Source organism: Mustela lutreola, chromosome 18 (assembly GCF_030435805.1).
Source record: "Mustela lutreola isolate mMusLut2 chromosome 18, mMusLut2.pri, whole genome shotgun sequence".
NCBI lineage: Eukaryota > Metazoa > Chordata > Mammalia > Carnivora > Mustelidae > Mustela > Mustela lutreola.
Genome location: NC_081307.1, coordinates 41,965,761 through 41,989,046, shown reverse-complemented (window position 1 = coordinate 41,989,046; position 23,286 = coordinate 41,965,761). Strand labels below are relative to the sequence as shown.

The 23,286-nt window shown below is 55.0% G+C and overlaps 1 protein-coding gene across 5 annotated transcripts in view; it reads left to right on the top strand.

Moving 5' to 3' along the window:
• FBXO25 (F-box protein 25) overlaps positions 1 to 23,286 on the top strand; it is a 51,054-nt gene that overhangs the window by 20,138 nt on the left and 7,630 nt on the right. For 4 of the 5 annotated variants that reach the window (XM_059156161.1, XM_059156162.1, XM_059156163.1 and 1 more), the window contains exons 3-7: positions 8,086 to 8,189; positions 9,128 to 9,177; positions 11,536 to 11,628; positions 21,033 to 21,126; positions 21,947 to 22,131. In XM_059156161.1, coding sequence (XP_059012144.1) covers positions 8,086 to 8,189; positions 9,128 to 9,177; positions 11,536 to 11,628; positions 21,033 to 21,126; positions 21,947 to 22,131 — 526 coding nt within the window. Of the gene's footprint in view, positions 1 to 8,085; positions 8,190 to 9,127; positions 9,178 to 11,535; positions 11,629 to 21,032; positions 21,127 to 21,946; positions 22,132 to 23,286 lie in introns of those variants that run through there. The other variant, XM_059156165.1, reaches the window with a different exon arrangement.

The following is a 23,286-nucleotide window of genomic DNA, read 5'->3' as shown; positions in this document are numbered from 1 at the left end:
TTCCCAGAAAGTCTGTGCTGGGCCGCAGGATGGGGGAGTCTGCACACGGAGCTCTATGAGAGCCGTTTTCACTTGCCTTGGCCTTGTGTCCGTGGCTTGTGTCCGTGGCCTTCCCAGCTGGACGTTTGAGGGTTTGTCTCTCATGCAGGTTGCCGGTGTTGGGGTTCCCACGGAAGTTCAAGCCCTTTGCTCTTCAGGGACAAGCTTGTGGTTGTGATTGGCTCCCAATCGTGTGTCGCTGTGCTGGGCCCCAGTAGGGTGCACGGCGAGATTGTGTCTCAGCCTCTCCCACCTGCTCTCGTGGTGGTATTTCTTGTTCACTCGATGTGGAGGAGCTGCTCAGGGAGGAAGTTGTTCCTTGGCTACAGAGCCTTGGTGTGTGCAAGGGGGGTGTTGGGCTCAGGGTCCTCCTGTGTCGCCGCCTTGAGCCGGCGCAGAGGCTGTTGTCCCGAGGTTTTAGGCTATGTTTCAGGGTCCGTGGGGATGAGTCGCTTCCCCTCGCCGCTGCTCCCGCTCCCACGTGTCTCCCGCTTCTTAGGTGCACTTTATAGTCAACCCCCGCCTCTAAGGGAGAATCTGAGTTTTAGTGGTGTCTTACCAAATTTATCGGTTTTATTTCTTCTAGTTTACAAGAGCATTTTGTAATATAGTCCTTCACAGTCTTTAAATTTTCTGTTTGCACTGATAATTTTCTTCTTGTCATTGTGAAATGTAAGTGTTTGTGCTTTAATTTCTCTGATAAGCTATCTTATGCTTCATCTTGCTGACTAGTTTCTGCGGAGGACTAGCTTTGGATTTTTTAGCGCTGCCTTTTTTCGAGTTATTGGGAGTTGCTTTTATCTTAAGTAATTCATTCTCTAGCTTTCCAAAATGTATGTCTAAGTTATTCACTTTTCTTAGGTTTTTATCTGTCTACCTGTATTTAAATTACATGTACTTGATGCTGTGATTTCCTGTGACGGTTGTTTTCCTGGAGTCCCATGAATTCCCATGTATGTTTCCCGTCTCCTCGGAGGTGTGCTGCTCACATGTGGGGTTTGTGTCTGACTTTGCCCTCTGAGCTCATCCCGGCTCTTTGCGTTGTGGAGCCGAGCCGCGCCCTCTGTACTTCTGCTCCGTGGGGCTGCAGTGACCCGTGTTTCAGACGCCGTCGTGTCTGTGCTCTTGCGCCCATGGATAGTCTCTCATACACGGGAGAGCCTGTCATCTTGTGTTTGAGGAACATCTCTGTGTCGTCCCTTCATTCCTTCTGTTCAGCGACAGACGGTCAGCTCCCTACAGTAAACCCTGCAGTTTGCTGCTGGCCTCACGCTGGTTCTCTGTGAACAGTGCCGTGGGACGGGACGTGCTTTGTCGCGCCCACAGTCCTACGAATATCTCCGTGAACAGTGCAGCGGGACGGGACATGCTGTGTCGCGCCCATAGTCCTATGAATATCTCCGCAAACGGTGCCGCGGGACGGGACACGCTGTGTCGCGCCCACAGTCCTACAAATAAATGCGTGTTATTTGCTTGGCGGCCGTTGGCCTCTGCCTGTCTCGTCCTGTTGGTGTCCAGCACTCTGCTCCGGAGTGGATCCCGTAGCGGGTTCCTCACGAAGCCCCCGCTCTCGTGCTTCCTGTGTTGGTGCACGTTCCTGAAGTCCGTTGTGGCCTGCACGCTGAACAGATGGCATCCCTGCAGCTCTCTGGGATCTCTTGGGCTCGTCTCCTGAGGCTGTTTCTGGCCTGCGACCCCTGCTCCAGCTCCGCTCTGGGGTTGCCTTCGCCGTTTCAGGTCCTGTGTTGTGCCGCGAGGTGGAGAGGACTTGATAGGGCTGGTGGCCGTGGGACTATCAGCCAGTGTGGAGTCTGCGGGAGGCGTAGCAGCCGGAGGCGGTGGTCAGCTCTGTGTGACAGGCAGTCCGTGAGGGCCACGTCGCGCTGGCCCGCCCCGCATTCCGCGCTCCCGGTTGGCTTCTCCTTCACAGACGGTAGAGTCGCTGGGCTGCCCGCCCGCCTGTCTGCGAGAGAACTCCATCCGACCCTCTGCAAGACCACTTTTTCCTTCACTAAACCACGTGGTCTGTGGGGGCCAGTGCGTCTCCTTTCTGGGCAAACCGTGGGGCGGCATGGCCACCACCCGCCCCACACCCCCTCCTCGTAATACGTCTGCCTCAGAGACCCTAAATGTGTTGTGGGAGATATTCGGGAATAAAGTGTTAGTCCTAAAAACAGGTTTTTAATCTTTTTTGAAAAATAAATTGGACTTTTTCCTTGTAATATCTTTTTGTAAGAAAGACTAATTGCTAATGCAAGAGTGACCTGAAATAGGAACTGGAGTAATGTGGACACCTGGCCAGCGGGAGAAGCTGAGCTATGACGCTTGGTCTTTCTCTTGGAAAGTGTGTGCGCAAACACAGGCCTGCGCTGAGGACAGACGTGTAAGTGCGGACTGTCGCGGGAACTGCTGGAGCTCACACTGCAGCGGCGCTGGGGAGAGGAGCAGCGCGCTGTCCGGCTCCACGTCGCCGCGGACGCACAGCTCAGGGCCCGACGGAGCTGCCAGAGGACGTCAGCCTGGACTCGTTCGTCTGAGGGCGTCACCGGGTTTTGTTCTGTTTCGAGGGAAAGTGGCCACATTTTTATCTGAGGTTGGCTGTGGTTTATGTTTCTGATGAGGCATCAAGTCTGCTGAGCTTTCTCTCCCAGTGTCTGCTGTGTTTGATAGCAGAGTTGATAGCTCATGTGCGCTTTTGAGATCAGTACTGAGCTCAGGTAATTTAAAGGTATGCTTTGCCGTAACCGTAACGTCAGTGGTGTCGGAGCCAGAAGTCCAAAATGCAGGTGTGGACGGGCTCTGGGGGCCATCCCCAGCTTATGGTGTTTGTGGCAATCCTACGGTCCTTGGCTGGTGGCTGCCTCATTCCAGTGTCTGCCTCCACAGTCACACGGCCTTCCCCTGCCAGTTTTCCTGTGGCTTCTATGCTCTTGGGGTTGGGGCTGCCATGGTTTATCCAGGGTGATTTTATCTCAAGCCCCTTCACTTAATTCCATTGCCAGAGGTCCTGTTTCCAAATCAGGTTGTGATCAAGATCAAGATGACAGCGTAGGAAGCCACTGAATTCACCAGCTCCAGGGAACCCCCAAATCCAGCACTATTGACTGAGCAGTTCCTCCTGAAGAAGAACTGAGGGCTGACCGAGGAGCTTCTGCACAACAGACCTAGAGACCGAGCAGAGAGCGAGCAGAGGAGGACACCGTGGGGGAGGACCCACCCCGGTGCCGTGAACGACAGCAGGGAGAGCGCGCCGAAGAACTGCGGGCACACGCGTCGGCCCTGGGGCACAGAAACGAGCCACTGTTGAAAAGATAATTAGCTTATAAAAGAGATATCCTTAAAATTGTACCAAACCGTGGAGAGCTGTTGGACTCTCTGGATTTGGGGCTGGTGAGCCTCATGGTTTACCTCTCCCCTCCCCTTGATAGTGTGGATGGGAACAGGGTTCAGGCACCCTGACCAGCATGCCGCATCCCCCCAGGCCCCTGAGCCCACAGCAGCCCCAGCCGCCCCCGGGAGGTATCCCCAGCACTGTGCACCCTGGGGCACCCCCGCTCGGTGCTCACTGCAGCTCCCGCCGTCTCAGCAAGGCGACACAGGTGCAGAGCACCCAGGAACACTGCAGACCCTCCCCGCCTCAGCTTCCGATGCTTGGTGGCTCCAGGCCCTGCCAGCCAGCCCCCCAGGGCGCCCCTGCACTGAGCGCCTGGGACGCCCTGGCTTGCCCCCACTCTGCCATCTGCTGTCTTGCCAGGACGCCCCCTCCACGCTCGGCCCAGAGACCCCCGTGGCCCGTGCCCACTTCAGCAGCAGCAGTCTCATCAGGGCACTCTGTGTGCAGCCTGGAGCACCTTGGTGGCCCCTCGCCCGAGTTGTGCCTCCGGGGTGCCCCCCTGCATGAGAGCCCAGAGACTGCATCGGCCTGTGTTTGCTTCTCCTCACGTACTGTCCTGTCAGGGTGCCCACACTGGGAAGGCCCTGGGACAGCTGCTTAGCGCCACCGTCTTGCCAGAGTGCCGTTTGCATGGGGAGCCTCGGGGCTGTCCCCACCTACTTCCACGGTGGCTCTGGCCATCCCACAGGGCGGCCTGGCACGGAGAGCCTTCCGACCCCCAGCCTCCACCCACCACAGCTCTGTCCAGCTTGCCCAGTCGCCGGCAGGCACAGTACCCTTCCTCAGGTTTAGGACTCACGAAAACACACACAGAAGGCCAAGCAGAATGGGTCGACAGAGGCCTGTGCTCCAGGAGAACCAGACACAACAGCAGCAGAACTGCCCGACACAGAGGCAGGCAGTGCCCGAGGAAGAGCCAAACGGTCATGCAGATGCTCGCTCGGCTGGCGGAAGGCTGGGTGGACCCAGACCCTCGGCGGACACAGGAGACACAGAGCTGGTCAGGGCCGGAGGATACGGTAACGCCAGAGGGATGCACAGCAGACGAGGGGACCAGAAGGACGGGCAGGGATCGGGGAGGTGGGCGAGTGGAAAGCACCCACCTGAGCAGCAGGAGGAGAAAATGACTTCTGAGATGGGGGTAGGGCAAGGGAGCCTCGGACGCGTCCAGCGAACAGAACGGTCCCGCTAGAGGAAGGGGAAGGCGTCGAGAGAGCGGCGTGAGACCTCTCTGAGGGCTGGTAAGGTGGCGTGCCCTGGGACCGGGGTGAGCGTTTAGGCGGGTTCTGAAGGGCCACTCCTCAGCCCCATCCTGCCTGCGTCCAGGCAGCGTGTGAGGTCCCTGCTGGGAGCAGGCGGGCGGGGCTGGGGGCTGCAGCTTCCTGCCCCGAGCAAAACCCGGGGAAGGAGAGACGCCGTGCGTCACCGCGGTGCCTAAGTGTGCTCAGAAGACGCGGGCGGCTCGGGAGAAGGGCCCCGACGAGGTGCAGCTGCAGGCGGACGGGCTTCCTGGCCAGAGTGTGCGGCCCTGCCTCGTGGTGGGGGCTGCGGGAGCTTCCTGTGGAAGCAGGGCACACCGCAGGCGTCGGGGACACCCCACTCCCTGCCCGGCGGGAGCTTGTCTGTGAAGAGACTCGCCACACCTGCCCCAGCAGGACTGGGGTCATCTTGAGAGAGAGCCTGTTGGGGGCTTACCTCGGAGCAGTTGGGGGTGGTAAGGGGACCACGACTGGCAGAGAGGGAGGGCCCGAGCACTGTGGGGAATAAAGCACACCTCGCCCCGTGTTCACCGTCTTCTGGTGTGGGGGGCACTGAGTGTGTGCGCGCCGCTCTGCAGCCCTCCCCAGGCCCCCCACTGATGCCCCGTCCCCGTGCTTGGACCCCACGCCTCCTCCCACTTCCAGCTCCGTCCACCCTGCTCTCTGACTCCGTGGCGTCCCACAGGCTCTCGGAAGCACACGGACTTTGTCCTCCCGTGACTGCTTGTTTCACTCGGATGATGTCCTCTGAGTCCCCCACGTCCTGGTGTGTGCCAGGATTCCCTTCTGTTTCGAGCTGGAGGATGCCCTGTTGTGTGCAGGGACCACCTTCCATGGTGCTCGTCCACCCGTGTGCGCAGACACGAGTGGCTCTGGCCTGCCAGCTGCCGGGAGCGCCGGTGTGCAGATGCCCGTGGACAGTCTGCTTTCACTCCTAGGCACCACCCAGGAGGGGGCTTGGGTCAGCCAGGGGTGCTGTGCTTGGTTTCTGTAGGGGTGCTGCTAAACACGTGTTTCTGAAGAGGCTGCCCTTCATTCCCACCAGCACAAGGGCTCCTGTGTCCTCACCAACACTTGTTATTTTCCAGGCTCTGTGTGGTGGCCGTCCTGCAAGGTGGGAGCTGGCCGCTCACTGTGTCCCTCGTGTCTGGTGACGGAGCACCGTTTCCTGTGCCTGTTGACCTCCAGTGTGTCATCTTTGGAGAAATGTCTGTTCATTCTACTCATTTTTATTACAGCTGTTTGGTTTTGTGTTAAGTTTCCCGACTTTTAAATCCAAGTTGGCGCTGTTGATCTCGCGTGTAAAACCAGAGGTGATAAAGGCGGGCGTCCCTGTGAACTGCGGTGGCTCAGTGGCTTGTGTGCGCACGGAATGGAGTGAGAGTTTCTCTTCCTCCCTCCCTCCCATCTTTCCTTCCCTTTTTCTTTTTAAACATACAATGTATCATTAGCCCCAGGGGCACAGGTCTGTGACTCTCGGGCTCACACAGGTCACAGCACTCCCCATCGCGCACACCCTCCCCAGTGTCCATCACCCACCACCCTCTCCCTCCCCTTCCCTCGGCAACCCTTGGTTTGTTTTGTGAGATTGAGAGTCTCTTACGTATGGTATGGTTTGTCTCCCTCCCGATCCCGTCTTGTTTTATCCGCCCCCCCGTAACCCTCTGCCCTGCCTCTCAAATTCCTCATATCAGAGAGATTATATGATAAATGTCTTTCTCTGACTTACTTCGCTTATTATGGAATGATGTTTTTAAATGTTGAATGTCAATCTTGGAAGCATTTCTTTTTCTTACCTGCTTAGATATGTGTATGTTTTTACCTGGCAGTATAAAAACCACTGAAGATATGCTTTGTGAAAATGGCAACTTCGTTTCCTTAGAGTGGGTGTTTTCTCTTGATGATCCGTGTGGACCCAAGTGGGGTGCCATGCCTGGTGTGGCCCCGGGACCTGACTGAGTCCAGTGAGCACCTTCACACTACCCACATGGCCACATTGTGTGTGTGCTAGCATGGGGAGCCCCAGGGGCCATCGCCACACCGTGATACACCTGCCAGAAGGACAGCTCCTACAGCCAGTCCTGCTTCGTGTCTGCGGGATAGAATGGCGTCTCCCGTCGGGGGGTCCGTCCTGCAGGCTGTGTCGTCTGTGTGGCATGGTCAGTGGAGAACAGCAGATGTTTGCCCTTCCTTGGTGTGCTCCTGGCTCTAGTTTGGAAAAGCTGACTTGTGTTCAGGATCTGGATCAAGGACACCCGACTCCCCTAAGGTTGAGTGTGGCACCATGGGACCAGCCGGTATCCAGGAGTTCCTTTGGTGGAACCTGCCACCGAATGGGAAACTTCACATGTTTTTGTCAGTGCACTTGCACCTGTCCTGGTGATTTACAGCCGTTGTCAGTGCGGTGTGAGTGTCTTCTGACCATGATAAATGGATTCCCTTGGTGCAGGCAGCTGCGTTGGTGAGATGTAAACTCTGGCTAGTGGCGCTGTCACCGCCTTCTTGTCGAGTGTGCTGGAAAACAGCAGCATTAGCCCTCGGCCCGAGTGTTGGGCCCAGACCTCCACCAGCCAGCGCATTACCTCTCTGCGAGCCTCTAACTGGCCCAACTCATGGTGTTTTGGAAATAAAAATTGTGTGCACCTTTACCTATGATGGGGTGGAATGCTGTGTACTGTTATTATTTTTTTAAACTATAAAGTACCTTTTAAAGAAAATGTATTTAAGTTGTTGAGTTACTGCCTTATTGTTTACTTATTTTAGCCAAAAAAAAAAAAAATGGGGAAGAAAGAAAAAGAGAAATTGGGAAAGCTTTTAATTAGATGTATTTAAGTAGGAAAATCAACCTTTTCTGTCACCTGGCTTCAGTTAAGCGTCTTAACAGTCCGTATTGTTCGGTCGGTGCTTCTTTAGCCAGCTCCTGTGCAGTGGTGGTTAGGGTTAGCCTGGGGGGGATGAAGGAAATGTTGGCTCAGGAATTGGTACGCCATGAGTCTGTCCTGGGCACCATGTTCTCCCACTGACCTACTTCCCGAGTGTTTGTAGTATTGTCTGTGACGTCCGTGTCACAGTGAAGGCCGTCAAGTGTGAGCCTCTCTTGGTGGCGCGTACCCAACACCCTGGCCTGGTCTAACTGTGCTCTGCCCTTCCTGCTCTGGCATCCTCAGAAGGACCTGGTAAACCTCCGATTTCTCGCCACAAACAACAGAGGACACATTAGCCGTGTAACCTCAGACTTGGAATGTGCTGCTTTGAAAGTCAATGGTTGCTTTCAGAATTTCCCAATTTTTGTTTTGGTCTCCTGAGTTGCAAGCCAATATCTTGTTTTATAAAAGAAAAGCCGAATGAAGATCTCCGTGTGAAAGTCTTTAATAAAATGTGTCTTTATTTCAGTATCTTAAATAGTGACGATGAAGAAATATTCAGTAACGAAGAGCAGGAATACACGTCCAAAAAGAGGAAAAAGGATCATTTTAGAAATGATACAAATGCTCAATGTAAGATCATTTTTATTAACAATTTCATGGTATTTTACTTGTTTAATATATTGACATACTAAATTGTTTTGACGATTTGCTGTCTGAAGAAGTAGGGGACGACAGACACGTGAATAACGGCTCTGTATGCAGTACTGCCCACCGACTGGGTTGTCAGACTCTTTGCAGCTTCACCATTTAGTGAGCAGGATTTGCTAAAACAAAAAAGATAGCAAAACCCCAAAAGCAGCTCATGCATGTGTAATCACTGAAAAATGGTCGTGAGCTTAATTACCCGTTCGCTCCCAAGCAAAAAGCCCAGGTCGCAGGGGTCTTGACTCTGGACTCCAGGCAGAGCTGGCCTGGGAGCCGAGGGAAGCACGCAGGCCCGGTTGGGCAGGGAGCCTCCTGCCCGTGGCTCACCTGCGCGACAGGCCCCACTTCCCACTGTGGCCCGAGCAGGAGTCGCTGGCCTCTGTCTTAGGGTATTCAGGCTGCTGGGGAAGACGGAGTCCTGTGGAGAACAGAGTCGCCACGTCCTTGAGGTTCAGGGACTGAGTTGCATGAAAAAGGCAACAGTAGAAGAAGAAAATTTGTTAGGGTACTCAGAATTAATGACTAATCAATTCTTTTTTTTTTTTTTTTTTTTTTTAACAAATCCCGTTTTTATAGTCCTTTATGTTTCGCTATTAACTGCAGTTTCTCATAGGCTAGTTTTCGTCCAAGTTGCTAAGATGTGACACGATCTGAAGTCATTTTTCATGTCAAGATGTTTCAGCAGCTCTTAAACTGGTGTCGGGAAACAGAGCAATTCTGTTGACATTCAACCAAGTGATAGCATCTCTTGTCTGTTTAAGTCAGATTAATTTTGTTACCATGTACAACTGTTGAAGTTCCGTAAAAATCTTCATTTTAAATGATTTGCCAGATTTTAAAAACAAAGTTAATTTTTATTCTAGGTTTTTATCGTGAGAAATGGATCTATGTCCATAAAGAAAGCACGAGAGAAGTAAGTATTCCATTATAAATAAGAGTGTATTTGGTGTTTTCTGTTGAATACGTAATGTCATATTAAATAAATTCTCTCTTTTGCAGTATGAGATCTCTGGCTCACATTCTAGCAGATGAAAACCTAGGATCTTTGAAGCGGTGACTCGTGTGTGCATGTGTGTGCACGCACGTGTGTGTACCTGTGTGTACCTGTGTGTGGTTAGTGCCCCCGCCGCAGATCTGCGTCAACCGGAGGGCTGTTTCAGAGCAAGGATGGACCCTTAGACGGTGTGACGCTTTCCCACCGCCTCTCCCCAGAAGCTGCTGGTGTGAGCTCAGGTGCTGCTGGCATGTGTGTCCTTGCTCTCGTGTGTTGCGGGCAGTGAAAACAGGGGTGGCCCCCATCTAGAACCGGTGTGACATTGTGGTGAAGTCTGAACCTCTCCAGACCAGTGGGAGCCCGTCCTGCTCCTGTCTTTTGCCACGCTGGCGGCAGCTTTTCTGTGGGCCGTGGGCCTTTCACTTTGACTCTGCCTCCTTCTCTCCTTAGTACCCATGGACGCCTCCTCCCTTTCGGCCTGAGACGCTCTTCCTTTCCTTACTTGGTAGCAGTCGGGGAGCACGGTTGAGGAAGTAGTTGTTTAGTGTAGGGGTACGATGTCCAGAAGTGTTCGTGATGGTTGTTCTGATGTGGCCCCACTTCCCAGAAGCTTAGGGCTGGCTTCTGAGCCGGAAGACTGATCCGGCCGGTTGGTGGTGAGGACTGCTGTGGGTTTGAGCTCGGTCTCGGCTTACGCACACGCTCATGAGACCCGTCAGAGGTGCGCTTGGCAGACTCTGACTGGCTGCTGCTCATGCCTGTGTAATGCTTGATCTGCTCTGTGTTACCACATGGACTACAGAGCAGAGAGCCAGTCAGGACAGCGTGAGCAGCAAAGGGAAATTTCTGGTGAGACTGCAGAGGTGTTGCGTGGGCCCTGGGGCAGGAGCACAGCCAGGCTTCTTACTCTTGGCTGCGTCTCTGGGCTGAGCACCTGATACGGACCAGGTACTGTTGCTGCTTGTCTGCATGGCCCACTGGGGCTGCCCCACAGCCTCTGAGCTTCCACATGTGGTACCAGGCCCCCCAAACGCAGGCGGGCTCGTGTGGCCCAAACAAGTGTTTCATAGTCTGTCAATTAGATTTAATCCCTCCCGAAAAGAGGCCGCTGTGGCATGGGTGGCCGCCTGAAAAGGAATCTGTATCTATACTAGAATTTACAGTTCCGTTCAAGGAGGAGTAGAAATGTCAGCAGTGATGGACTTCAGATTATAATCTATAATTCACCTTTGCTTCCTGCACAGCTCCCAGGAAAATAGTCTGCGTATAGTAGATACTCATTAATAACGTGTATTGTTTAAAAACATGTGTCTTGTTGGTTTGTGCACACATTAGGACCATTCTTAGGATTTGGGCACAAAACCAAATCAACTTTCATGGGGTGTGTTTGGTCTGAGACTCGGGCGTGCACTCCAGCTGCTTCACTAGCGCCTGTCCCACCATCTGTTTGAGAGGCAAGGGGTCATCTGTCACCTCATGTTTCTAGGACTGTCACGAGTTCATCTAACCCCACAACCGTGACTTGAAAATCTCCGTATACTCTCAGGATTTCCAGTGCAGAAGCTCAAGTTTGGAATGACTCCTCACACCCAGTGCACAGCTCCGTGCAGACCGGTGCAGACTGCAGGGCCCGTCATGAAGGACACGCAGCTGAAATAGGTGGCAGGGTTTCCAGTACCGAAAACACGTTCTCCGTGTCCACCTGTTCCCTTGGCTTCTGGGTCCTGTGGGTCTGACGACCAGCTCCTGGTATCGCTGCAGGTGTCTTCTGCTCCCCCCCGGACACTGCACGTAGTCACCCCCAGCCCTGGGCCTCAGGCCTTGGCCCGGTGTGCGGGGTGCCTTCCAGACCCATGGGGAGCCCTCTAGACCCATGGGGCAAGGAGCTCCCTGCACAGGGCGTGGGCGTTTCTGCAGCAAACCCATCTTCACGGTAGCCGGGCAGATGGCCTGTGCATCTGTAGGAGCTTAGCCTAGAACACACCCCAGTGTGATTGAAGTTCCCCAGCTTGTCCGACAAGAGAAATCAACAGGATCCTTACCAAGTGTTTGTCTTTGTCGTCGTGTCTGTGAGAATGGCAGAATGTAGCGTCTTAATTCTACGTGACATTTACCATTGCTGTTTTTACTCCCCACTAAGGATGGAATATATCATAAAAACAAATGCCCTTTCCCAAAATTAAAAAAAATTTGCACAGACTGATCACATTAACTGTCACTCCATTTTGACTAAGTGACTAATTACAGATCTCAACTGCTCTGTGTCTGTTTTTGCAGAGGCACGGCTATTGTACTCTGGGAGAGGCTTTCAACCGCTTAGACTTCTCAAGTGCAATTCAGGACATTCGGAGATTCACTTACGTAGTCAAAGTAAGTCTTCGTTTCAAAGCCGTTTCGAGGACACTTGATGGGCTGGGATTTGAAGGTGACACGTGTACATATTTAAGGCACTAGTTCTAGTGTTGGTGCGAAGTTGTGCTTGTTTGATAGCAGAGCAGAGCACGAGGAGCGAGCTCAGGAGGAAACAGAAGTGCTGGGCATTTCTCCCGCACCAGCGCCCCTCATGCCACGCACTTTCTCCTGGGGCCGCCTCACGTTGCCCGTGTCACCCAGCCGCACCCTCGGGTGCATTGCCGTGGGAGACCCAGGGGTGAGCGCGGGTCTTCCTGAGACTCCCGCCCAGTGGTTTCACGTGCGTGTTCTACTCCGTGTTACTCCCAGGCGTGCGCGCTGCCTCGGACCAGCAGCGAGCTGGCAGGAGAGAAGAGTCCATGTCTGCGGAAGCCTGGATGCACTGCCATCTGTTTGTACAGTAAATTTCTGTCTCGGCTCACAGAGGATGTATACCCTGTGCAATGTGTGTTATAGGCAAAGTGTATATGATGGTTCCGATGCTGTTATTTTCGGGTTTAATAGGACTGTGAGACGTTAGAAATAGTTTCCTTGTAATGGTTTCTAGGAAATTAAAAGTATTAGTGATGGGACAGAAATATTGTGCGTTAAATCACTCTACACCTGAGGTAATAGTACCTCTTTGGTTCGGCCCCGGTCGGAGTTTGCCAGGGCGTCGTCGGTGACCGGTGTGCGTGGGCCCCTCTGCTGCCGTGTGCTGTCTGGAGTCCCGCGCTCTGGGCCCTGCGGGCTGTATTCAGATGCACGCCCTGGCCAGCGGGGCACCTCGCCCGTTCTCCGGTGAGGCCCCGTGGCTGCGCTCAGCTGGTTCAGAGTGCGGCGAGTCCGGTGGCCAGGAGCTGTGCGTGAGCACAGAGGTCTCTGTTCGGTGAGGATTTCTCCGCGCACTGTCTGCAAGCACAGGCCGTCCAGAGCTGTTGCTGGCCACTACTGAGTGCCTCCCCGTCCCGGGGGAGGGCGTCCTCACCAGGGTGGAGCTGGGAGCTCCACAAGGGTGCGGGTGCTGAGCTCCGACGAGGTGGGTCCCCCCTGGGCCAGAGTCCGTCCTTCCAGCCGCCCGAACCTGCTCACGGTTCGTTGTTCCCTCTGCGTGCCTCACTCCTCCCGCGGAAGAGCCTTTCCTCTTTTTGAAAATGAAAATACCTACGTTAGCCTCTTGCCAACAGTCATGGCCATGAAACTACGTTTCCTCTGCTGGTTGTTTTCTGATACATAGAAAACGAGCAAGTGTGCATTGCCCCCCAAAAGGGCCCTGAGCCCTCCTGGAGCACTGCAGTCTCTGCGCCGTTCCCTGGAGATGGGGCGCAAGGAGCCCAGGGACTGTGGAGGTGCCGAGGCCAGGTGCGTGAGGCTTGACCCGCTCAGTCACTGCCCGGCGGGAATCCTCGCCTCTCACCCCCCAGGCCTGCCCCTTCGCACCCCTTCAGAGGTGGCAGGGTTGCCTTCCGAAGGCCCACTTGCCATGTCTGCCTTCTGCGAAAAGCGAAGACAGAAGGCAGCCTCCGAGATGCTCTGAGTCCGCGCGCTGCCGCGGACACACCTGTGCGGTCCTGGCCCCGGCCCGCGCTCTGGCACCTTCTCTGTGCACGCCAGCTCTCCAGCTCTCCCCCAGCTGCGTGATGTGCTCTCACCTCCGGATTTGCTTGGGGCCCCTGGGACACCCCACTCAGCTCACTGCCACCTCCACGGGGAGGTGGGCCCTCCGCGTGCTTGGTGCTGTGCATTCTTTGTTGCACTGCGGGGCGTGTGCTCAGGAGTGGGCTTCTCCGGCACAAGCACATGTGGCGCGTGCTCTGGAGCCCGCTGGGGGCGGACGCTGTCATCCGTGGGAGCAGCTGCGGGTTGTCGTGATGCTTAACGGGTCTACGGCAGCTTGTCCCGCGTCCACAGCTGAGGCGCTCGTCCTGCGAGTGACGCGGACTCGTCTGTGCCTGTTCATGTTGGGACACAGAGAAACAAGATGGGAGGCGGCATGTGTCCGACATCCTGGGTCATTTGCTTATGTTTCTCAAGGTGTTCGGTGATGGTTTCCTTGAGGATTTGTGTGGAAGAAATTAATACGCACTCTTCAGTATGAAAATATGAGATGCTCTTGTTCCCCCGACGTTAGCAGTTTAAATGGACACTAATCAGTGATTTTAACATGTTTTCTGAATAAAAATTGGTATTATTTTAGCGTCCAATTACAAATTGTTTCGGTTGCCGAAGTAAAGGTAAGCATTTTGGAGTGGATGTGGTCCTCATTCTCACCGTGTTAGGAGTGGAAATTTGATGTCTTCTGAAAACAAATCCAAACTAAGTTGTCTCCCCCACAGTCCTATATGCAATAGGAGAAGCCATTCTTGGGATTATCTGTTAGTGTTTGCGGCATTTTTATACTAGATTACTTTAGTAATTTTAATAATGTTTGTCTGAGTTTGAGGAGCAAATGTTATTTTTTCAAGCTGTACTCACTCTGCTTTGTAGAGGAGAAAACATAATTTTAGGTGCCGTGTTCCTCAAGCTCGTGTAGCTGACTTAGAATTGGGGCTGAGCCATTGGGTCACTTGTGTGCCTGGTGTTGGTGGAAACTCCGGGGAAGCCGGGGAGCGGGGAGTGACTGTGCAGGGAGAACCCGGGGCGGGCAGCAGCGGCTGGGCCTGTTCCTCCTGCGCCAGGGCGGGTTCCTGACTTTGTGCAGGTGGGGAGGTGTATGTGGTCACGTCAGGCAGCTGGGAGCGGAGTCCGGACCCCAGTGCCCGCTCTGGGTCAACACGGACGCGTCCAGCAGAGCTCACGCCGCCTGTGCCGGCTGACCACGTCATTGTCCTTCTTCACTGGTGCTCACGTCGCTTTCATGAACGTGCGCCGTGCGCTAGTTTCAGGCTAGGTGGTCATCACGGCGTCACAGTGCTTTTAACTCCTGTCTCTAATTCGAAACCAGCTTCTTCCTGTTTTGTTTTAATATTTAAACTTTATTTTTTCAGTGTTCCAAGATTCACTGTTTATGCACCACACCCAGTGCTCCACGCAGTCTGTGCCCTCCGTAATCCCCACCATCAGGCTCTCCCAACCTCCTACCCCCGGCCCCTCCAGAACCTCAGTTTGATTCTCAGAGTCCGCAGTCTCTCATGGTTCGTCTCCCCCATCTCCTCCCATTGTCCTCTGTGTTTGAACAGATTGCGAAAATTGTCCTGGCCGGTTACTTTGAAAGCCTTAGCATAATTTATTGAGCTATTAAATTTACCTTCACAGAATCAATGCTAACAAATATTTTCACTTAGTAGTAATTTTTCTCTTATCAACTCTTTGCAATTAATATTTCATAATATGCCATGAGAAATTTCCTTCTTGATAAAGAAAAAGACAAGTCAAGTTACAGCTTAGATTTGACCCTTGGTGGGGCGCCTGGGTGGCTTTAGTCGTTAAGCACCTGCCTTCAGCTGAGGTCATGGTCCCAGGGTTCTGGGCTCAAGCCCGACATCCGGCTCCCTGCCCAGTGGGAAAGTCTGCTTCTCCCTCTTCCTCTCCTTCTACTCATGTGCGCTCTCACTTATTTTCTCTCAAATAAATAAAATCTAAAAAAAAAAAAAAAGATTTGACCTTTAGCGTGTGAACAGTGTTTGTTGTTGTTGTTGTTTAAAGATTTCATCCACTCATTGGAGGAGAGAGAGGAGGCATAGTATGGGGAGCAGGAGAGGGAGAAGCAGACTCCACACCGAGCCTCACGAAGGGCTCCATCCCAGGACCCTGGGATCACAGCCCGAGCTGAACACAGCCGCCCAAGCAGCTGAGCTCACAGCGCCCCGAGTGAACAGTTCTCAATACCGCATCCATAATTCAGCTCACATTTCATTTATCCCATTTATAAGTCATGTTAACAGCATTTTTGGTGAGTTTTATGAGCTTGCTTTCATTAAATTAAGGACAGATGTGGTGGAAGTTTGAAGATTTTACTTAAGAAAATTAAGCATACACTTGGAAACATAGGAAGCCAACACTTTCAGAGAATCTTTGGCGCCAGATTCCAGCTGCGCTCTGCCATAAGCACTTGTCATCTCTGTGAGTGAAGCCACGTTGAGGGGGATGGGCACGGCATTGCAGGGCCGACTCAACCCCAGCTCCGGCTCCTTCCTGCATGGGTGGCCTGTGTGCCAGCCTGGTCATCCTGAGCGTGGGACCTGGCCTGCTTTGCTCACCACAGAGCCCCCTGGGCGCGAGGCCTTGTCCGTCATGGTGGAGTGAGGGCCCGTGGTCAGACAGCTGGCAGCCTAGGACAGACGCGGGCCAGCTGACCCAGCGCTCGTCTGTCCTTGCTGGAGCTCGGGTTGGGTCTCTCCTGTGGGTATAGCCTTCATCCTCATCCTGTTTCCTGCGGGGTCCCAGGCCCTCCCTGTAGCGCTGGGAGAAAAGAACAGACCACACTCCCCTGCCCAATGTTGGGGACAGCAGGGCAGTGCGTGGGTGGCTGGAGCAGCCGTGGATTGAAGGGCTGTGGGCGTTTTCCAGGAAGGTTGTGAAAGCAGCAGCTGCTGAGGTTTGCACCGGGTTAGATACGCTGTGTTTCCTGCAGCAGGGACTCCCCGGGGAGAATCCCCTCAGAAGTATAAAGTGCTTACGCCTTCATCTGGGCTGCGTGGGATGTGTGCCTGCGGTCCATGGTCCTGGGCCTGCGGATGGGCCTGAGGCCCCACCGCCGTCGCTGGCACACTGCCCCCTCTTCTGCTTCCTGCGCTGGCTCGCTGGTTCGGTAGGTTTTAGAGGACAGCACACGCTCAGGAAGGGAGCTGCACGCCACCACACAGCGTGGTGAGTCCCCCCATCCCTCCATAGGCTGCTCCTACCCGGCCCCTCTCCCCCTGCACCCCCTCCCCCCGTGGCCCTGCCTCCCCCGTGGGCGGCCGCTCTTCATTTCCAGGTGTTCTCCAGGAAATGCTCTCTTTTGGAAACAGATGTGCCTGCCTATTTGTATTTTTGTGGGGACGCACAGAATTTTAAGTCCCGGGTAGGACCCTGCCGTGTGTTCTGTGATACCGAGAACGCGGCTGGGACTCCTCCAGACAAATGCGCTTGTCGTTACGTCCTGCGTTTCCCCAGATGCGCACTGTTCATCTTCTGGGGGTGGCAAAGCTGGTTCTTCACTCTCACTCCCTGGGAGCCTGTAACCGGAGCATCTTATGGACGGACAGTTCGGTTTACTTCGGCTTTACTAAAACCCTCGTAGGAACACCTGCTTTCCTCTGCGATGGTAACTTTCCTCTTCAGCTTGTTCTTCCGGTTCGCGTTAGCCTGCGGTGGCCAGCGTCAGAGGCCGTGTCCCCCAGCGTGGGAAGCCGCTCCCTCGCCCACCTGTCGGAACGTGGTGGACACTTTCACGGTGTCGAGTGCAGGGTCCTGGGCCGGATTCTCTCCGGCTCTGTGAAGTGGGAGTGCGCCCTCCGCGATTCAGCCGCAGACACACTCAGCCGTATAGCAAACGTTGGGCAGTCCCCAGGGCTCGTGACCTGCTTGGGGAACAGGTGTAGCGGGGGATGGGACAGTCTGCGACTCTCTAGGCCCCGACTCCTCCTGGGATCCTGTGAGAGGAGTTCGTTAACCCCTCCGCCCTGGGGGGTGAGCCAGTCCTCACCGAGTGGCCGTGTTTGCACGTGGCTGACAGATGGTCACCGAGAGGTGGGTCGTGGGACTGCTGGACGAGTGGGGTTTTCCAAAAGTGCAGTCTTCTGAAAGAGTATTTTAGCAGCTTCCTGACTTGGAAGAACGTTAAATGGTGGAAACCAGATTTCCCTAAGAGATGGTTGAGCAACTGACCAGGAGGATGGAGTCGGTCGGGACTGAGCCGCTCTGGCCCCGTCTTCCCCCCAGGAAAGGTGCAGTGTGAATGGCCAGGGGGCCATACCCCCGGGATGCCCTGAAAGGCCCACGTCTCGCCTGCAGTTCACACATGAAAAGTTCAGAGTTCGGGGGTTTCACTTAGTCCTTTACTGCTGGGTACTTCGTTCCAACGATTCCATGTAACTGCTGCATTCGAATCATCAGTTTTATATGTTCCTACAAAATATTTCTAAGTACTGAATCTGTGGGGTTGAGTGGCAGTCCCTAAAAGTCTTATGTCCACATGAAGCGTTAAAATGAGAAGCTGGGGTGGCGGGGGGGAAGGGCCTCCCCAGGAGCCTGGGTAAGGCAGGCTCTGTAGATCCCAGGGGGCCACAGGGCTTGGTTCCCAGCTTCTGGAGTGGAGCGAATGCGTGTCCCGTGTCCCCAGCACCCCGTGCCTGCCGCATGGCCCTCGCAGCTGGGCGACGCTCTGGCAGGAGGCTGGTGGGACCGAGGGCTGTTTCACTCACGGGCACAGCACCCGCGTTTTGTGCATATTCCGTCTTCCCTGCGGGCCAGAGCACAGTTGTTCACAGATGTTTGGAAGGAGGATGGTTTCAGCTGCGGAAGCCTTGGGATGCCCTCCTGAGTGGAGGGTGCAGGCCACGTCCACGGTGATGGCAGGTTCACGGCCGTGTTCAGTGATGGAGACCTTGCTGCTCTTAGTTTTAGGAACTTTCCTTCTCGGGGGGAACAAGTGACCTTCCTAAATGTGTCCTGTGACATCTTGCAGTGGTGGCCTTTCGAGCTCAGTGAAAAGGCTTGTGAGGTTCCCAGTAGTGCGGAGTCAACCTTTACAGGTCTCAGGTGCATGATGGCCGTGTAGGAAGCCTGCTGCCCCAAGCACCGCAGCCAGCACAGCAGCTCACTGGGCGCCTGTTGTTCCCAGAGTGAGCAAGCAAGGGGGCCCAGTGAGCCACCGTGGACGTGAATTGTCGGGTGGCTCAGGCCAGTGATTTCCTCCCGCTGTGAAATACTCACCGCGAGTTCTGCTGAAGGTACAAACTGACTTGTAGGGCACTCTGAAATAATTAATTTATTACTGGTTATTTTACTGAGTCCACGGTTCCTTCTCTTTTCAAGAAAACTAGGTGTTTAGAAATGGAGAAAGTTATACATTATATGTTGATAAAAAAATAAACATTTTTAAAATGGAGAAGGTTGGTTCTGTATTTTAAAATGTAGATCCTTCACAAAAAGATGTCTTCTCTGTTCCTTAGCACAAAAAAGATACATTTTTCTTAAATCTTCCTTGTTGTCAGTTCAAGAATTGGCGGTAGGCCACTACACCTGGTGTTTGCCAAGTCTGCTCCCCAGAAACTTGTTGGGTTACAGCATACTAGAAAGATCTGTCGATTCCCTAAGAACAAGATGTGTTAAAGAGGAAGGACCGAGAAATATGTGTGGGGCCTCACACAGATGCTTGTTTACTTTAGTAGAGAATATATTTACTCTCATGGGATAGTATCGGGAGCGTGTGTGCGTCTAGCGTGCGACTGGACAGGTAGGGCGTTCCCAACAGCGTGTCGGCAGACGTGCCATCTGGGGACATCTTTGTGGCCTGATTTCCTTCCTCAGAGGTTGACGCTTACCTGAGTTTCCTGTTTATAGTTCTGTCACCTTTGGAAGATAGTTTTATGATTTTTGTCTTTTGTTTAAAAATTGTATAGTAGTAAAATCGTATCATATGTAATTCTGAGAAACTCGTATTTCTCATTCAGTATTATCAGAGACGCTAGTTTCCAGTCAAAGGAGACACTCTTCAACTAACTTGATACTTTGACCTCAGTAAGGTTAAATTAGATGCTGTAGCTCTGACGTTTTTAAGTGATACAGCATAAATTGATGGTTATGGTAGATGGCTATTTCCCGGCGTGGGGTGTACTGGAAGTGTGGGCTTTGTCCTTCAGAGGGCGGATCAGCAGAAGCCCATCGTCCCGAAGCCTGAAACATCCCTCTTGTGGGTCTGCAGGGACCTGGCCCACCGTTAACAGGCCACACGCCGGTGCTGTCCACAAGACCACCTGCGTGATGAGTAGATCCACTGAGGGGTCCGGTAACCCGTGTAAAATTGTAAGATGTGTTACAGTATAATTTAAAGGAAATAGCAGCCCTTCCTACTGCCCCTTCTAGAAGTCTGGGAATAAGACGAGAGTCCTTGGGAAAGGGGACAAGCGGGACAAAGCAGGAAGCGGGAGTCCCGACTCACAGATCATCTACTCAAGGTGATCCCCAGATGGGAGGCTCATTTCCAGTGCATTCTGTGTCACTGTGATGCCCGTTGGCCTCTGAGCACAGGGACAGGGTCCTGGGGCCCGAAGTCTCCTGGGAAACCAGCGCAGACGGCAGGGTCACGGGCTTAGGACGGCTTGTTGGAATGCTCTGTATTACAGAGTTTCAGTTTCATTCCTTTTTTGTTAAATGTGTGAGATTGAGAAGACTTAAAAATCACGCTTCTGGAATTTTACATGACTGAAGGCTGAAGCCGGCAGGTGGGGGCAATACATGGGCGAGAAGAGGAGGGGCCGGGAGCAGGCCTGGGCCCGTCTCCAGCCCGTCTCCAGCATGTCCAGCTTGACGTGACCAGAGCTGTGGTCGCCTGTGCCCCGCAGCGCATGTGTCTGCGGTCACTGCCGCAGAGGAAGAGTACTGCTTACAGAAGCATTAGTGGGAGCTCTGTCCCCTCGAGGTCATTGCGTGGTCGTCCTACTTGTAGCATCTGCTGTCTCCTGTGTCCTTGCTCCCTCTGGAAACCGGCGAGGTGAGCAGGAGGGAAGGTGGAGAGTCCGGCGTTCAGGGAGGCAGGAGGCAGGAGGCAGGTGCGGTTACCCAGAGCAGAGCAGCAGTGTGGGGGGCTGAACGGGTGTGCCTCCTGGGCCAGGGAGGCCTGGCTCTGGGTTCCCGACAAGTCCTGCTGGTGCGGACAGTGGCTTTCTGGGTAGCGGCATTGGGGTGAGGTGCCTAGGAGGCCCCGCAGAGCAGGTGCAGAAGGGAGTTGGAGCAGGGGTGTGTGAGGGCGCCCGTGACCCCGCCACCTGACATCCCGACATCGCACCGGGGGTGTGGACGGGAAGGCAGACCCCAGCCGGGGCTGCAGGGAATCAGACGTGGGTCCACGTGGGCACCGGGGGTGCTGTGGGGTGGGTGAGGAGCCCGAGAGGAGCCCACACTGGGACGCAGGGCAAGGGATGGGGGGGCAGGGGTAGGCAGAGGAGGAGGGACGACACGGGGTGAGGGGGAGGGGGAGACAGAAGGTCCTCCCAGCTGCCGAGGCCACGGGAGATGGCCCGGTGGTCAGAACGTGAGGGGAGCACTGAGGGAAAGGTGGCCCAAGGAGAACCTGCCTGAGACGAAAACCTCGTGGAATCTGCCCTTGGAAACAGTGTCCCACCCTCGGAGGCAACGGAATAGCACAGACGTGACAGGTGTGGGGTCTCTGGAGAGGACAAGGCGGCGTGGGGGCTTCTGCTTCCAAACTCAGGAACGCACGTGCTCTCCTCCTCCAGCTCCTGCAGCTGATTGCGAGATCCCAGTTAACGTCCCTGAGCGGCGCAGCGCAGAAGAACTACTTCAGCGTTTTGGACAAAATTGTCCAGAAGGGTAAGAGGTGCCCCACGTGTCTGAGAACAGGAGGAGGTGGGGCTGCCTCTATTCCCCAGGGTGGGTGACGCCGTCGTATCGGGACAGGCTGCTCCCACGGGACGAGGGAGGGTCCCTGGGTTTCAGAGGAGTCTCTCCTGTCCGGCGGCCGGTCGGTCACCTCAGCCGTGCGTCCCCATAAGCAGCGTGGCTGCGTCCTAGTCGCCAGGGCCTCAGGAGAGCCTGTGGCTTTGTGCTTCAGTCTGTCTTGATCAATCCTCAGCCGACAGTAAGAGGGACCTGAGATGCCGCACCGTGAGTTGATGCGTCCGAGTGTTGCGACACTCACGTGTGTCAGCTCCTCGGAACAACGGTAAAGGAGAGCAGACGCGGCTAATTCTAAAGCTGAAATTGCACACCCCCAGAATCACGCTGTCCGGCAATATTTGATGTTCTTTTAAATTCATCCTACTGGCGGGGTCTCAAAAATGATGCCAGTTTGGGGTTGCATTGACATTACATCAGTATCTTTATTGTGGTAAAATGCACACACTCCGAGTTCACCATTTCAGTCGTTTTCAGGCACACAGTTGGGTTGCATGAAGCCTGTTCTCCACCTGCTGCCAGAACATGCCGTGGTACTGCACGGACCCCGTCCCCTTGGAACCCCAACCCCTCCTTGCTGACCGGGTCCTGCGGGGTCCGTCCCTCAGCGCCAGGCCTCTGGGGTCACATGTTTCCCCTCCTGCAGTGCGTCCGTGCTGCATTCGTCGGTGCCACGGGGATGGGCGCGGCGCCGGGTCTCTGTCACCTTCCCACGGTGTGTGTTGCTGTGTTCCAGTCCTTGACGACCACCAGAACCCCCGGCTCATCAAGGACCTCCTCCAGGACCTGAGCTCCACCCTCTGCATCCTCCTCCGGGGTGTCGGGAAGTCTGTGCTGGTGGGAAACATCAACATCTGGGTCTGCCGTCTGGAGACCGTCCTCCGCTGGCAGCAGCAGCTGCAGGACCTGCAGGTCACTAAGGTACGGGACACGCTGGTCCCAAGTGTGAGGCCTCAGCCCCGCGGGGCACTGGGGAGACTCTTTGTTCCAGGTGCATCGGGGCCAGAGGCCGTGGGGCGGCTTAGACTGCTCGTGGGAAGACAGTGGGGCTGGTCGTCGCGGAGACGGGGACGGGTGACGAGGTGTTGTGGTAATGAGCCTTCCGGGGAAGATGAGATGTTGGAAACGGAAATAGCTGCCAGGAGTCATGGCGCCTCGTTCACCAGCGACCCCCCGCCCCCGATGCAGGGTCCGTGCTTGCCCCCGTCCCCGCTGTCCTCTGGGGTCGTGTGTGGTTCTCGGAGGAGGAGGTGGTGCAGGTGGCCAGCGGGGGTCTGTCGTCAGCAAGGGAGCTCGAGGCTGGGAAGTGCATCATTCAGAGGGAGGTGTGCGTTGAGGGGGGGGGAAGCTGCAGAGCTGGGCCGGCACACGCTCCGGTGAGGAGAGGACAGAGGCCAGGTCTCTCCTCGCCGTGGCCGGCTCTCAGGGCAGAGAAGCCATGGGCTTCCTTTAGGGTCTTCCTGTTGTCGACACCAGCTTGGAGGCAGCACAGACGGAGGGCAGCGGTGGGGACGCCCTCCTGACTGGGGTGCAACCGCACACTCAGAGCTGGCTTCCCTGTGGCCCATCAGGGGGTGATGGTGTCGCCTGCGGTCACGCCGACTCTTCACAGCATAGATGTGGTCCCATGAGCCCGGGCGGGCAGCTGTACAGCTGCTGCAAACCAGGGGCAGAGGGCCTTTTGGGGAAGAGAACTGTGTGGCCAGATGGGAGGGAGCCTGGATTCAGGGGGTCACTGTGGGCAGGGAGCCTAGCAGCCCCCGGGGCAGGACAGCCAGGACTGTGCGTGCCTTGGGGTCAGGCCAGCTCATGCCCATGCGGGGACTTGGTGTGTGAGTCCTGGGACCTGAGTCTGGGGTCCAGTCCATGGGGACGGACCCCTTGCAGCTGCGGTCCGCTGGCAGGTGGCAAGGACTCCTCAAGGCAGCAGCGGCCAGGCGGCGGGATAGCCCTCTGCGGCCCCTCTCACGCCAGGTCCTCTGTCCTCATCTCCTGGGTACTATAGCCCCGCAAGGCCGTGGAGTGAGGACAGATGTGCTTCCACAGGAGTGGGGGTCACCGGGGCTGGTGCACTGG